This window comes from Hemiscyllium ocellatum, chromosome 19 (assembly GCF_020745735.1).
Source record: "Hemiscyllium ocellatum isolate sHemOce1 chromosome 19, sHemOce1.pat.X.cur, whole genome shotgun sequence".
NCBI lineage: Eukaryota > Metazoa > Chordata > Chondrichthyes > Orectolobiformes > Hemiscylliidae > Hemiscyllium > Hemiscyllium ocellatum.
Window position 1 is genome coordinate 33,427,376 of NC_083419.1, and position 15,954 is coordinate 33,443,329.

The window sequence follows — 15,954 nt, forward strand, 5'->3', positions numbered from 1 at the left end:
CACATTTAACAAAGTGATCACAGTGCAGATTTAGACTAGGCAGTCTGAGAAGTTGTAGGTGACTGCTAGACAGTCAAGACAGACTAGGCAAGTAGTGAAGGATTTTGCTGAGTCCACCTCACCCATAAGCTGGTTTCCATTTTGGCTAGTGGTGAGAGTGATGGTTTACTAGAAGAATTTAGCAGAGCTAGGCATGGAACATCACAAGTGGCTGAGCTGCAGATTTTTGGGGAGGGGGTAGGAGAGAAGAGTGCAAGGGAAACAAGATTAGTGGTAGACAATTTGATAGTTAGAACAACAGACAGGTCTTTCTGTAGTCACTGACATGACTCCAGAATGGTATGTTGCCTCCCCTGGTGCCAAGGTCAAGGATGCCACTGAGCAGCTGTAGATCTTTTCTGGGGGGGTGTGGTGAAGCATCTCAATTGACAATCTATTAATGACATTGATACAAAAAGGGATTAGATCCAGAAAGCAGAATTTAGGAAGCTAAGTCAGAAACATGTGTAAATAGGAAGATTGAGCAAATAAATACAACACTGGAAAAATGGTGCAGGACGGAGGACTTTAGATTTCTGGCGCTTTAGGTCTGAGCAGGTAGAACATATACAAGAAGGAAAGGTTACAATTAGCAAAGAGAATGCAGTAACCACAAGTAATATCAATCTAAATACAGACCGGGTAAATATATTGAGCATGAAGACAATGGAGGAAGAATTTCAGGAATGTGTTTCAGTTAGTTTTCTGTAGCAATATACGAAGGGATCAAATGACCTCAGCCTATTTTAGAACAGGTATTATGCAATGATGAAGGGCTAATACATAATCTTACTGTAAAGAATCTTTAGGGCATAGCGATCACAATATGATAGAATTTTCTGTTAGGTTTGCAAATAAAAAGTAAGTTAATCTGAAACTAGGATCTTAAATTTAAACAAGGGCAATTATGGAGGCTTGAGGAGGAATTTGATTGTGGTGGATTGAAAACATAATGAAAAAGTTTGTCAGTAGATATATAATAGCTAGTTTTTATATAATTAATAGTTCATTTTCAAAAACAAAGCAAACATTCTTTTTAAGGCAAAAATACCCATCAGAACAATCTAGAGAGTCATTGCTAATGAGATATCAAAGATAACTCTAGATCAAAAGAAAAGACTCCTAAAGCTCCACAAAAAAAGCCGTAAGCTTGAAAACTAGAAGATCTTTAGAATCCAGCAAAGGATGTTCAATAAATTGATAAATAAAGGAAGATCAGAGTATGAATGTAAAAAACAAGAAACATAAAACAGGACAGTAAAATCTTCTTTAGATATGTAGGTCCATTACAGGTAGGGATAGGATAATTCATACTAGGAATTAGAGAAATAGCAAAAACAAGAATGATGACGAGTCACCAAACATGAAATGTGAACTCCATTTTCTTCCTACAGATGCTGCCAGACCTGCTGAGTTTCACCAGCAATTTCTGTTTTGGTTTCAGATCTCCAGTACCCCTAATGGTCTAGTTAGAGGGCAGAATTGAAATAATTAATACCAGTAAAAAGAAGTAATATTGAAGAAATTAATGGGAGGGGAAGTTGGTAGATCCTTGGACCTAATGACCTTCAGTAGGGTGTTGAAAGTGATAGGTACAGAAATAGTGGATGCATTGGTAACTTTCTTTCGAAATTCTATAAATTCTGCAATGGTGCCTACAGATTGGAATGCTGCAAATATAACCTTGCTGTTTAAGGAAGGAGGGAGAAGGAAAACATGAACTATAGACCTAGAAACCTGATGTCAGTAGTCAAGAAATTGTTAGAAAATGTTGTAAATTATGTGATTACTAGATACTTAGAAAATAACTGTCTAACTGGGCAGAGTTAATAAATCTATGATGAGAACATCATGTTTGACAAACCTTGAAGAACATTTTGATGATGTTAATAAGAGTCTGTAAAGAGCAACCAGGAGATGTGGTGCATTTGGATTTTCAGAAGGCTTTTGAGAACATCTCTCACAGGAGATTAGCAAACAAAATGAAAGTGCATGGAATTGGGGGTAAGATATCTACCCGGACTGGACAGTGGCAAAAATCAGAGGGAAGGAATAAATGGATCATTCTCAGGGCGGTAGGGCAGTGGGGTATTTAGAATCATAGAATCCCTACAGTGCAGCAAGAGGCCATTTGTTCCATTGGGTCTGCACTGACCCTCCAAGCAGCATCCACCCAGAACCAGCCCCCAATCCTATTCCTGTAACTCCACAATTACCATGTGGAATCTATCTTGCCTGTACACCCTTGGACACTCCAACAATTTACCATTGGCCAATGCACAAAACCTGCACACATCTTTGAACATGGGAGGAAACTGGGTCACCTGGCAGCAATCCACGCAGACACTGGGAGTACATGCAGACAGTCACCAAAGGATGGAATTGAACCCAAATCGCTGGCACTGTGAGGCAGCAGGGCTAACCACTGAGTTACCGTGCCTGAGATTTAAGAATCTCAGCTTGGCCTCCAGCTTTTCACAATATTGTGAATGTGGGAGTTAATTATAATATTTCCAAGTTTGTAGATGATACAAAAACATGGTGATAATGTGAGTTGCAAAGATGATGCAAAGAGGTTTAGACAGGCTGAGTCAGTGGGTAAGAGCCTAGCAAATGGAATGTAATGTGGCTAAGTGTGAGGTTGTCCAGTTTGGTAAGAGGAACAGAGATGTACAGTTTTCCTTAAATGGTGAGAAATCAGAAAAAAAGCTGATTCTCAAAGGAACCTGATGTCCTTATTCATATCACTGAAAGCTAGGATACAGATGCAGAAAGCAATTCAGAAGCAAATTGTAGATTAGCCTTTATTGCAAAAGGATTTGAGTGCAGAAGCAAAGACGTTTTGCTTCATTTTGTACTCATGATTTGGAGATGCCGGTGTTGGACTGGGGTGTACAAAGTTAAAAATTACACACCACCAGGTTATAGTCCAACAAGTTTAATTGGACTATAACCTGGTGTTGTGTGATTAAACCTGTTGGACCATAACCTGGTGTTGTGTGATTTTTAACTTCATTTTGTACAAAACACTAGTGTGACCACACCTGGAGTACTGTGTGCAGTTCTAGTTCCCCTGTCTAAGGAAGAATGCAACTTGCCATACTGGGGGTGCAATGAAGATTCAGTGAAGAGTGCAGTGCTTACTGTATGGTGAAACTTGCTTTTGAGGACAGATTAAGGAGACTAGGCATGTATTGTCTGCAGTTTAGAAGAATAAGATGTGATCTCATAGAAACTTACAGAATTTTTAAACAGATAGACAGAGTAAATGAGAAAGGTCATTTTTCACGTAGTGGGGTCTAGAACTGGAAGGGAGAGAGAGAGAGAGAGTCTCAGAATAAAAGCCATTTAGGACTGAGATAAAGAGAAACCTCTTCACTCAAGGGTGGTGAATCTTTGAAATTGGAAGGTCAGTCATTCAGGAAATGAAAAATAGAGATTGATAAAATTTGTTGTTACAAATGGCTTAGGGTATCTGGGGATAGCATGGGATTATAGGGGTGATGTAGATGATAGAATGGCCTACTCCCATTCACATGTTCCTCGTGCTCACAGAGTGAACTGTCCTGTAAATCTTGTGTGATCCTTCATTCACAGGCACTCAGTGCTTAATCCATCGACCTGGCATTGGCAACAGGGAATGGGTGGACCACTGAAATTGAACCTGATGCTTACATCTGAAGCACCCACCCTCAGTACATTGTTCCAGAAAACTATCCCAAACACATTCCTGAAAGCTTTCCTCCACAGCTCTTTAGATTTACCCAACCTCTATGTAGATTGACATCATTTGTGATGACCGCATTCCCTTTGCTAGGTGCACCTCTAATTACCTGATTCCATGCCTGGATTACTCTGCAGAAAGTTTGCAGAACTTGGAAAAGCAAGAATCAAGGTTTACAGTCATCTGCAGCACACTGCGATTTACATCTGAAAGAACTGAAACCAACATGGTCATTCTAAAATATGAAAAAATAACAAACCATTCAGGTCTTCTTCAATATATAATTTCAGTTACATCACACTGCAAACTTTTGCTCTAAATTCTGTGTCTTATGATCTTATTCTCCACAACTGCCTGATGAAGGAGCAGCTGTCCGAAAGTTAGTGCTTCCAAATAAACCTGCTGGACTATAACCTGGTGTTGTGTGATTTTTAACTTTGCCGTCATGAAGATGTTTTCCTCCAGCAATCTGGTGAGCAACTGAGGAGTAAGATCTTGAGGAAGACAGGAGCAAGGAGTAGGAACATCTGTAGGAGGGAGAGGATAACAAGGAAGAACTGGAAGGAAGGGCCAAAACTAGACAGTCTATCCTTACCAGTCTAGCCATGAGGAACTCCTCCAAACAGCAACCCAGTATCACCTTCCTGTCCACCAATAATCTCATTCACACACTTTTGCCTCTGTCACTGACTGTCAACATCCCCTGCTTTGCCACAGTGCAAAAACAAGAGGAAAATAAAATTAATACTCCAAACCAGACTTCTGAATAAAATCATGCTGTACTGAACACAATACTCAATTAATCAACTGTACACATTCTCTTAGTTCCTCTTTTCTGAATGTGTCTGCCTGTTTGACTGCCCTATGCAGTGCTACTCCAATGTCTGCAGGATGCTTGGTGGATGTCTGCCAAGTGTCAGCAAGAGAAAGTGTAGATGGTCCGAGAATTTCAGGCAGTTGAGTCTCAAAGACCCAGCTGTGAGCTGTTCCCTCTCAGTAAGGGTGATAGCAGTCTGGACTGGCTGGCTGACAGGCAAGAAATAGGTCATTAGGGGAGTGGATAAAAGCTTTGACAAAGGGTCAGTTAGACTCGAAACGTCAGCTCTTTTCTCTCCTTACAGATGCTGCCAGACCTACTAAGATTTTCCAGCATTTTCTCTTTTGGTATTAGTGAAGTGGAGGTTGAATACTGACTTCACGAGAAAAGACAGCAGGAATGTGCTCCACTGCAACTCCCTGGGACAGCACCTCAGCAAGCATTGCAATATGTTTAAGGACAGATGGCTGCAATGCTATGATAGCCTGGAAACCCCTTTACACATTGTAATCTGTAATCATGTCAGCAACAGTCTGAGATTGTATGCCAGCAATCTGAACTTCTAACAGCATTCAGAGGTTGAGTGGATGATCCTGCATTCAAGGCTACGATATCAGTGATTAAATGGTGCATCACTGTTGGATGCATGCGTATGCAAATATGATTGGCACCACTTCAATTCTGTATTGGCATTAGCTGTCTGGAAAAGCCTGTGCCAAGCTGGTATTTAGCTCATTCATGCTGCTTGATATTGACCACAGGCATTCTGGCAGGCTTTCCAATACATCAAGCATTTTGTTCGAAAGAGTCATCACCACATTTCTACAGGCTCCCCATTGCAGTGCTCATTCTAGTTTTTTTGCAGCACTAGAGCAATTTGGCACTTGCTCCATTCTTCACCCCCCTTTTCCCTGGCTGCAGCTCTGGTGACTAGGGCTGCCAACTCCAATTGAATGCGTTCCTGGAAGTTTCATCATGTGACTTTCCACAACACTCCAGTTAGTTGGCCAACATATCCACCCTTGTGACACACTGCCTTTCAATGCCAATTGGAAAGCAAAAAGTCATATTACCCAATTGGCTGATGCATGATTGTCAGCCAAGCAGCCTTTCTTTTTCCAATGTTTCAATATTTTTATGACTGGGAAAAAAGGGATTTAAAAAAGGCAATATCTGTTAATATTACTGTGATTTTTTTTCAGGGTTGCACACAGCAGTCTCCTGGAGATTAATCATCAATTCAGAGAGGTTCCAGGTCAATGCTGAAGGGTCAGCATCCTAACCGGTGACTCATCACATACAGATCTGGCTTCTGCCTACTAAACGCCTCATAGTCTTTGTATCTGAACTAGCAGCTACAAGTGCAAAATTAAGTAATGATGCTGCATCTTCACTCCTTTCCTTGGCACTTCTTTACTGCCTAGCTATACTGTATCTCTGGGGTATCTGAAAAGTAACTGCCACCTCCTCAATGGGGTTAGGATATGCAGATTAATTTGTCTCTACATAGTTGCTCCTCCTGGCTTTGGTTGTGTGCCACTGTACTCTGAGAGAGAAGGTCAGCAAATCTCATGCACTCTGATTTGCTAATATAGCTGTCATGGTTGAACAGCAGATTGTACATGCAAGCTGTGATAATTGAGTGTGAAACAAAGTAAATGAAGGCTTTACATCCGCACTTTGCATCTATATTCACTACAGAGAGAAACAATGTAAGTATAGAAACCAGGGAGGACTACTAGGATATACTTGAATAAATTCGTTTTCAGAAGGGGCAAGTATTAGTGGTTTTCGCAGGCTTGAAATTGGGATAAATCCTCAGGACCAGATGAAATAATTCCCAGACTGCTTTGGGAGGTAAGGCAAGAGATTCGATGGGCTCTGACATTAATTTTCAAATCCTCTCTGGCTAGCGCAGGGGTGCAAATATGGTAACAGTATTCATGAAGTGTGGTAGGGATAAACTAGGAAACTACAGCCAGTGAGTCTAACAGCTGTGGTAGGGAAACTATGGGAAGAAATTCTGAAGGACAGAATCAATCGCCACTTAGAGAAGCAGGATGAGTCAAAGTTAGTCAGCATGGTTTTGTCAGAGGGAAATCATGTCTCTCAAATCTGATTGTATGTTTTGAGAATGTGGGTGGTGTGCAGGCAAGGATAGTGCCGTTAATATAATGGACTTCATTAAGGCTTTTGACAAGGTGGTTTGGTAAAGAAGCTAAAAACCCGTGGGATCCAGGCAATTTAGCAAATTGGAATCCAAAATAATCAGTGCCAGGAAGCATAGGGTGATTGTTGAAGAGTACTTTTCTGTCTGTAAGATTGTGTCCCGTGGCATATTACAGGGTTTGTTATTGATGGGCTGAACAGTAACAAACGGAATTTAATCCTGGAAAGTGTGAGGTGATAAATTTGGAGAGACCAACAAGGCAAGAGATCACAGGTTGGATGGGAGGACTGTAGGATTGTGCATGGGAAATCATGTCTCACAACCTTGATTGAGTTTTTTGAAGAAGTAACAAAGAGGATTGATGAGGCAGAGCAGTAAATGTGATCTATATGGACTTCAGTAAGATGTTCGATAAGGTTCCCCATGTGAGACTGATTAGCAAGGTTAGATCTCATGGAATACAGGAAGAACTAGCCATTTGGATACAGAACTGGCTCAAAGGTAGAAGACAGAGGGTGGTGGTGGAGGGTTGTTTTTCAGAATGAAGGCCTGTGACCAGTGGTGTGCCACAAGGATCGGTACTGGGCCCTCTACTTTTTGTCATTTACATAAATGATTTGGATGCGAGTATAAGAGGTACAGTTAGTAAGTTTTCAGCTGACACCAAAATTGGAGGTATAGTACACAGCAAAGAAGGTTACCTCAGATTAAAACAGGATCTTAATCAGATGGGCCAATGGGCTGAGAAGTGGCAGATGGAGTTTAAATCAAATAAATGCGAGGTGCTGCATTTTGGGAAAGTAAATCTTAGCAGGACTTGTACACTTAATGGTAAGGTCCTAGGGAGTGTTGCTGAACAAAGAGACCTTGGAATGCAGGTTCATAGCTCCTTGAAAGCGGAATCGCAGGTAGATAGGATAGTGAAGGTGTTTAGTATGCTTTCCTTTATTGGTCAGAGTATTGAGTAGAGGAGTTGGGAGATCATGTTGTGGCTGCACAGAACATTGGTTAGGCCACTGTTGGAATATTGCATGCAATTCTGGTCTCCTTCCTATCGGAAAGATGCTGTGAAACTTGAAGGGATTCAGAAAAGATTTACAAGGATGTTATCAGGGTTGGAAGATTTGAGCTTTAGGGAGAGGCTGAACAGGCTGGGGTTGTTTTCCCTGGCGCGTCAGAGGCTGAGGGGTGACCTTATAGAAGCTTACAAAATTATGAGGGGCATGGATAGGGTAAATAGACAAAGTCTTTTCCCTGGGGTCGTGGAGTCCAGAACTAAAGGGCATAGGTTTAGGGTGGTACGTGTATGGAATGAACTGCCAGAGGATGTGGTGGAGGCTAGTACAACTGCAACATTTAAAAGACTGGGTATATGAATAGGAAGTGTTTGGAGGATATGGGCCGGGTGCTGGCAGGTAGGACTAGATTGCGCTGGGATATTTGATCGGCATGGACGGGTTGGGCCGAAAGGTCTGTTTCCATACTGTACATCTCTATGACTCTAAGTATAGCTTATCAGTGCACCTTGGTGTCCGTGTGCACACATCCTTGAAAGCAGCAGGACAGATAGACAAGATTAAGGCAACATATGGAATACTTACCTTTATTAGTCAATGCACTGAATACAGGAGCGAGGCGGTTATGTTGAAGTTCTATATAATGTTAGCTAGCTGGAGTATAGTGTGCAATTCTGACTGTCACTAGAGAAGGTGATTCACCATTATGTTGCCTGTTCTGAAGAGACTCAATTATGAAGAGAAACTAAATAGGCTCGGGTTATTTTCCTTTGATCACAGAAAGCTGAGGAAGCACTGATTGAAGCGTACAAATTTATGAGAGGCATGGATACGATAGATAGGGAAAAACTTTTCACCTTAGTGGAGGGGTCAGTAATTGTGATGTGTTGGGGAAGGGAGTAGATTTATGTTAAGAATAGGAGGTTCAGGGAGGATTTGAGGACGGATTTTTTTCACCTAGTGGATGGTGGGTTTCTGGAGATTATTGCCTAAAAGCTCGTACAAGCAGGAACCAAGACATCCAAAGACCATTTAAACGAGCACTTGAAACACTACAGCATAGTAGGCTATGAGCCAAGTGATGGAAAATGTGATCAGAATAGATAGATGCTTGTTGACCAGCATGGATATGATGGTCTGAAGGAGCTGTTTCCTTGCTATTCAAACTCTATAGTCAAATATTTGAATGCTAGGTATAATCGGTAGAGATTGTTGGGAGGTGAACAATAGAAGTATGACAATTTGAGCAGGGTTTATAGCTAGTGGTCTAGTTGGTACTGTATATGAGGATACATTTGCTGACTTTGATTACCTGTGTGAGGTCACTGAATGTTTTTTGGCACTGCACTTAGGTCCTCAAAGTTTGACTCTAACAACTGGCCTCTGCTCCAACTGCCTTTTGTTTGTGTGTCTTGAGGGGCTATTAACCCTCTACGAAAACAGAGCATCACTCCTAGTTTCACTCCTCTGCTGAGATTGTCCAAGAAACATCCAGGAAGAGTCAATCCTCCCCATGTTGTGCTCTTCTTCACCAATTCCCAGCTCCAATTTCTGTCCTGTTGACTCCCCAGACTTCTTTTTTACCATTATGGAGCTTTAAGAAGTTCAATGTAGTTTTAAGTGCTTCTAGCAAGTTACAATATTTGGATCTTGCTGACAGATGTAGCCAATCAGCAGCTTGGTTAGCAATGGATGTCTATAGCAGCCATTCAAATGTGCAGACAATACAAAGTTGGATTGTTGCTTGCAAAGATAATGAATGGATGTAGGTTAATCGCACATTGTGGTGACTGCATCTGCTAACAAGGGCTATCCAATTTAGTCCCAATTTCTTTTTTTATATGGTTATTGTACACAAAATACTAAATCCAATTTACCTGTATCTCCAATTGCTGCACAACTTGCATCTGGACCCGACACTGTGCAGTACTCCTGTCATCTAATGCATGTTCATTATTAAGGTGCCTGCAAGTATTAAACATATATCAAACATTTTAATGTAACACAATTGCTATTTTGGATAAGCATTGTTTATTGTGATACCCAATGTTACACTCATATTATACACCATATAAGACTGATGAGTGAATCATATTCTTATTCTATAACTTGCAACTGACATTTTTACTGTTGTGAGTTCACTGTTTTTTTCAAGGAAGGTCTAGATAAGATTAGTGACAACCAGAAAGGACAGGAACAAACAAATATACAAAGTTTTTTCTTTATAATCCTGGGGTCTATTGACACAAAAAGAAATTACAGGACCTTCACAACACAGGAGAAATCCAATTGGTCTCACTGCTCTATATTTTTCTCCATAGCACAGCAAATTTGTTAGTTTTAAGAACCTTACAAAGTTATTATTGACAATAATTATAGCCAAAACTGTTATACATATTGGCCATATTAAGGAACTCAGTGCAGTAGGGCTGATCTCATGTTTGCAAAAATATTCACAGAGTGCATGACTGGAAATCATTGCAGCAGAGTTGTGACCCTCAACCCAATAATTTTAAGGTGCACAAAACAGCAACCATATACTTCTCAATTTCATATAATGTGCTCCCTATGATTGACACAGCACCGAATCAGACCTACTGCATCAGAAAATAAATCCTATGTAAACATTTTATGAACTGAACAGTAGACATCATGAATACTTAAATAAATCCATGAATTTCATCAGCTCTTTCAGAAATGAGTAAAAGAGACAAACTCTGCAACTTTACACAGATTGGCACTGAATTTTACAACACTAGCACCCCCTCCTCCATTTTACTGACCAACAATCATAGAACCTCAAAGTACAGATGAGGGACAGGCTATTCAGCCCACTATATCTATGCTGACCATACTGCCATTCTAAACTAATCTCATCTGCCTGCACATGGTCTGTATCTCTCTATTCCCTGCCTTTTCAAGTGTTTGTTTAAATGTCTTTTAAACTTTGCCAACGTACCTGCTTTTACCAGTTCCCCTGTAGCACATTCTAGTTACCTCTGTGTGAAAAACTTTTATCGCACATCTCCTTTGAACATTTTCTCTCTCACTTTAAATCTATGCCTCCTAGTATTTGACCTTTCCACCCTGCGAAACAGACTCCTACTATTCACCCTATCTATGTCCCTCACTTTAATTTTTTGTATCAGGTCACCCCTCAGCTTCCATCACTGTAGTGAAAACAATCCAAGTTCATCCAACCTCTCCTTATGGCTAATATATTCCAATCCAGACAAAGTCCTAGTAAAGCTTTTTTGCATCCGCTCTAAAGCCTCCACATTGTTTCTACAATGTGGCAATCAGAACTGCACATCAGACTTCAAATGTGCCCTGACCAAAGTCTCAAACAGCAGTCCACAGGGTTAAACCTACCAGGGTGCAAGTTGAGTTCTGGCTCTCCCAATGTCAATTAGATCAGAGCAGCACTGGGTTAAAGCCCTTAACTCATCATTAATTATGCACTCCAAGATGTCAATTGGGCAATAGGCTAAAATTTAAGGGAGCAGGCCAGCAGTAGGCATGCTGCCAATGCCATGACACCCTAAATTTCAGGTCCATCCGCTGGCTTTCCAATCCATGAGTTAATTGTGAAATGCAATCTTTCAAATCAGTAAGTTCATCAATTTCAGAAACGTCCAAGTGAACAGGTTTACAATCACTCTACATCTTCCATATCAAATTGCTTTCTCAACTTTTCTTATCATGATGTTTAAACTTGAATGCTTCTATGTATATTTTATGAAGAAACAAGCAAACTGGGAAAAATACTTTTTTGACTTTCTTCAGAAAATGGTTAACTTATTTTAATTTATTGACACAATTTCTTATTGTACAAATACAGAATGTACTAGAAAATCTTAAGAATACTGGTAACATCAATGGAAAGCGAAGGAGATTTGATTTTAAGTCCAGTCTGATTCTAAATTCTGAAGAACTCAGTTTCTCTCTCCACAGATATTTCTAGCATAATATTCCCAGCTAACATAATCAGCCCTCTTCCATCACGCAGACAATTTGAAAAAATTTGAAAGATTTAAGAACAGCTTCTTTCCCGCTGTTATTAGACTTATGAATGGATCTCTCATATATTAGTTGTTCTTTTTCTGCACTTTCTTTGTAGCCATAACACTATATTCTGCATTCTGTTCTATTACCCTGATGTACTTATGTAAGGCCTGATTTATTTAGCATGCAAAATAATACTTTTCACTGTATCTTGGTACATGTAACAATAATAAATCAAATCAAAGAGTTTCTGGGTTTCTCCAGCATTTTCTGCTTTTAATATCTCTAGTATCCACAGTACAATATGTTGCTTACAATTTTACATCATTCTACTAGGTTGAATTCTAACTCCGTCCAAATGAGATTTTGTATGAGTTAAAATATCACCCACCATCTCAAACTGTCTAATCTTAGTAATTGGTATTGGCAAGGTGGAAGTAATTTTGGGTAACAATTATATTGATGAATATAATTCCACTTCTGTATTACTAAGGCTTCCTAACTTTGCCTTAAATGATACATTTCCAATCAGTCTTACAGGCAGACCATTTATTAAGACATAAATGACAATTTTGCCTTTAAAATACATTGAGCTCAATTTTCCCATTTTCAGCTAAATGCTTTTTCAAGTGAGATTCATGGTACTCTGTCTGCCAGAGCTCAAGTAGCCTATCTCTTGCAATCTTTTGCTCGAGCCTCATTAGTTATGCAATCTTGCACCTTGGATGCCTAATTCAGGAAGTGTGCTGTCAGAGAGGCAGAAGTGCTCACCAATGCTGGGTCGTCTGGCATTCATGCCACTGGCACTGTGTTTAAAGCCCAGCCGTGCACCATTTCAAACACGACAAAACAGGAACTAGCCCTCATACTGTGGTGTTTGACTATGATCATCAAGGGCATAAGGGAAGGATTTTCACTCCCCACTTCATGGATCTTCTGTGCTCCTTAAGGGTAAGTGCTATCATCTTTTCTCTGTTACTTTAAACATGTAGGGCCACCACTCACTGGAACTCTGACAATGCTCATGCCTCTCAGCAAGATTCATGAACTACAACCCTCACTACTGCTCACATGATGTCTAGATCTCACTCACCTCATCCTACCAAACTAGTGACCTTTCCTAATATCTGCATTTCCTAGTCACTCATTGGGGTCACTTGACTGTGTCTCCTATTTGTGATGCTCTTCTATCAGACTCAATCAAACTCATTTCACTGCAGGAATAAATGGCCCACTTCCTGGACTGAGGTCTCCACACCACCTTGACTAACCAATCTGCAATCCTTGAACTCGTTGCACTTGACCTGTAGAAATGACCATACCACAATCCTCAATATCAAAGACATGGATCTCTGGACTCTGTTAGGACCAAGCACCTGACTGACTGTCGCCAACCCTCTGGACTGAAATAGGATGATACCACTGACTGACTCCAGTAGGACCCCTTGACTGTCCAGTGTTCCCATTCACCTCAATAAAGACTGCTTTGCTTTGACACTCACACATGGTCATTTGCTTGAAACACATGCAGCGAGTTTGCAGTGTAAACTGCTAGTACAAACTGTATTGTGACTCTGGTGTAGTATAGTGCTGCACAGCAACATTTCCACCCTCTGTTCAGAGCTCCCTAATTGAAAAGCTGTCTGCCTCTCTCAGTAGAAGTGATGCAAACCACAGAGGCTGGAAACCTCTTATTGAGGATGAAAAAAAGTCCATAAACAAAGAAAATAATATGATCCACACAGAGACTGGTATCTCATAAGTTGGTGCTGAAGCCAGTGAATGTGTGTGCAGAGAACAATGTGCAGTAGACAGAGGCTAGAAGCCTCAAAAGTAAGTGCAAAGGGAGTGAACGCTATGAAAGCAAGATAAGATGCATAAGATATGTGTGTGCCCCTGCACATAAAGCGAGAAACATGCAAATCATTGCTGTCCCTGAGCTCCAAAGTTAAGGGCTAAAGTGGTGTGTGGGTTATTTGAAAAACAGCTATGATGAAGTGGTGAGGCTGGTGGTTTATCAATGCAGATTGGTGTGAACCACGGGTTGAGGAGGGTGATGTCTATTGAGCATGCAAGGACATTGATATGAAGCAGCAGTTGCAATGATGGCTGTGGCTAGAAGGTACCCACTGTCATTTACATACTGGAAATTTGTGTTATCTAGTTTCTAATGAAAGAAGGAGAATTGGTGAGTTGGGGCATGGACTAAGGTAGGTGCCGACCATGGGTGAGATTCTGAAGTTACCATTTAAGAACTGAGGGGAAGAGTGCAAACAAAATCTTTGCGTTGCAATTCTGATTTTTCTCATTCTTCCCATGTTTTCCCATGTTGCACCAATGAGGGGAAAATTCCATCCACTTTAATGATTACCTGCTTCTCAACTTTCATTTAACATACTGACAAAACATGATATTCTCAAGAAAGTATGACTTGGAAACCAAATTATTTAGCTCAATTAGTCAATGCTAGTATTTATCTTCCATGTGAGCAATAATGATAATCCTATCCTAAATAGATCCAATTTCTACTGGAGATATTGAAAACATATCTTGTGGACTTCACACTTTTCAAGTGAGGTTCTAAAATTAGCTGTTAGGATTTTTATTTGGAAAGGCGTGGTATCCTTTTGCAGAGATAAAGGAACCTTCTGGATAGATCCAGGGACCCCTTTGGGATTATTAAAAGCATGCATCGCTGTGTGGAGAAAATAGTTCAACCCATTGGAATTGTCAGGTTTAATGGAAGTGACAAACTGCCAGGGCGTTTAAATGTCCTGCCCTTTATAGCCTGAAGCTTTTTTAAAGGGAATCTCTGCTTGCTGTTTCACTCTGTCTGAGATCATATGTGTGATGGTTACTAAAGGATTACCTTTGTATTGTTTCTCGACCTATTATTATTATATTGGGGTGCCTGTCGGTTTACAGTTTGATTCAGTTTCAAGCATTTGTAAGTCTTTGATGTAGTGTGATGAATTTTCATGCTTGTTTTTATAAGAGATTAAACTGTTACAATAATTTAAAAGTAATGAATGGATCTTTGTAACAAGTACTATCATTGATAAAGAGTGGTGTCATAAATAGAATGAAGCTCTACTTGATTTTGTCTCAGCACAGGTCCTGAGGACACTCTGTGCTGCATAATGATAGAGTTGGCATGGAGTGTATAGGGTCATGGGTTGATAGGAATTTGCATTAAGGTGACATAAGGACTATAAAGGGCCATAGAGGATTAGCATTGCATAAGGGGCCATAAGGGAGGTAAATAGAGGGGCATAGGTTGTCATCAAAGGTCTTAAAGGCCATAGGGGTAGGTTAAGTAGCTGAAAATGTGTTGCTGGTTAAAGCGCAGCAGGTCAGGCAGCATCCAAGGAACAGGAAATTCGACGTTTCGGGCAAAAGCGCTTCATCAGGAAGCATGGGGGTAGGTTGACAGCATGAACTAGCACAAATTGGCACGGATATGTCAAACAAATGTGTGTGTGTGTGGGAGTGAGGCAATGAGTATTAAAATACAATTTTATTGTTCTTTTGTCAGAGCACTGAGGCCAGCATTTTGGCCAATCTGCCTATGTAGCTATGGTCTGATACTTGTGAACATGAGCTGCCCTATCACTATTCCCATCAATGAAAATTAAAATATCTGGGGCATCTTCTCCTGAGTTTGATATGCAAAGTCAGGTAAATTCAGGCCATAGGAAAAATAACAAAATTAAATGTAATTTTTTTTTTGCCAAGTTTACACGAATACTTTTTGTGATTTCACTCATGATTTGCTATAGCTTAATGTTAGTTTACTGCCTGAATTGTTTTAATATTTTGGCTAGCAACATTAAGTTGGAAAGAAAAAAAGAACTAAAATCCTTTGATGGGAGACACTACCAGTCAGAAAGAAACACAGAAAGTATAAATTGAGGAGTGATGGTTAAGCACTACCAACTTTGGATAATAAAATAAAAACAGCAAATGCAAGAAATACACAATAAGTCAGACAGTGGTATCTGTGGAGAGAAAAACAAAATTAATGTTTCAGGTCATGAGAACAGGAAGGTGGTTTGAGATGTTACCAGTCATAAGTGAAAATTGAGGCAGTTGTCCAAAAGAATAAGTAAAGATACGATTGAAAGAAATTTACAAAAGTCTTAGAACAAAATGACATCAACTTGCATCTGTATAGCATATTAAC

General features: G+C 40.1%; 1 protein-coding gene across 6 annotated transcripts in view; it reads right to left on the bottom strand.

The window, feature by feature from the left end:
- The window catches only part of foxp2 (forkhead box P2), a 798,642-nt gene that overhangs the window by 46,615 nt on the left and 736,073 nt on the right, over positions 1 to 15,954 (bottom strand). For all 6 annotated transcript variants that reach the window (XM_060839811.1, XM_060839807.1, XM_060839808.1 and 3 more), the window contains one exon: positions 9,644 to 9,731. In XM_060839811.1, coding sequence (XP_060695794.1) covers positions 9,644 to 9,731 — 88 coding nt within the window. The remainder of the gene's footprint in view (positions 1 to 9,643; positions 9,732 to 15,954) is intronic.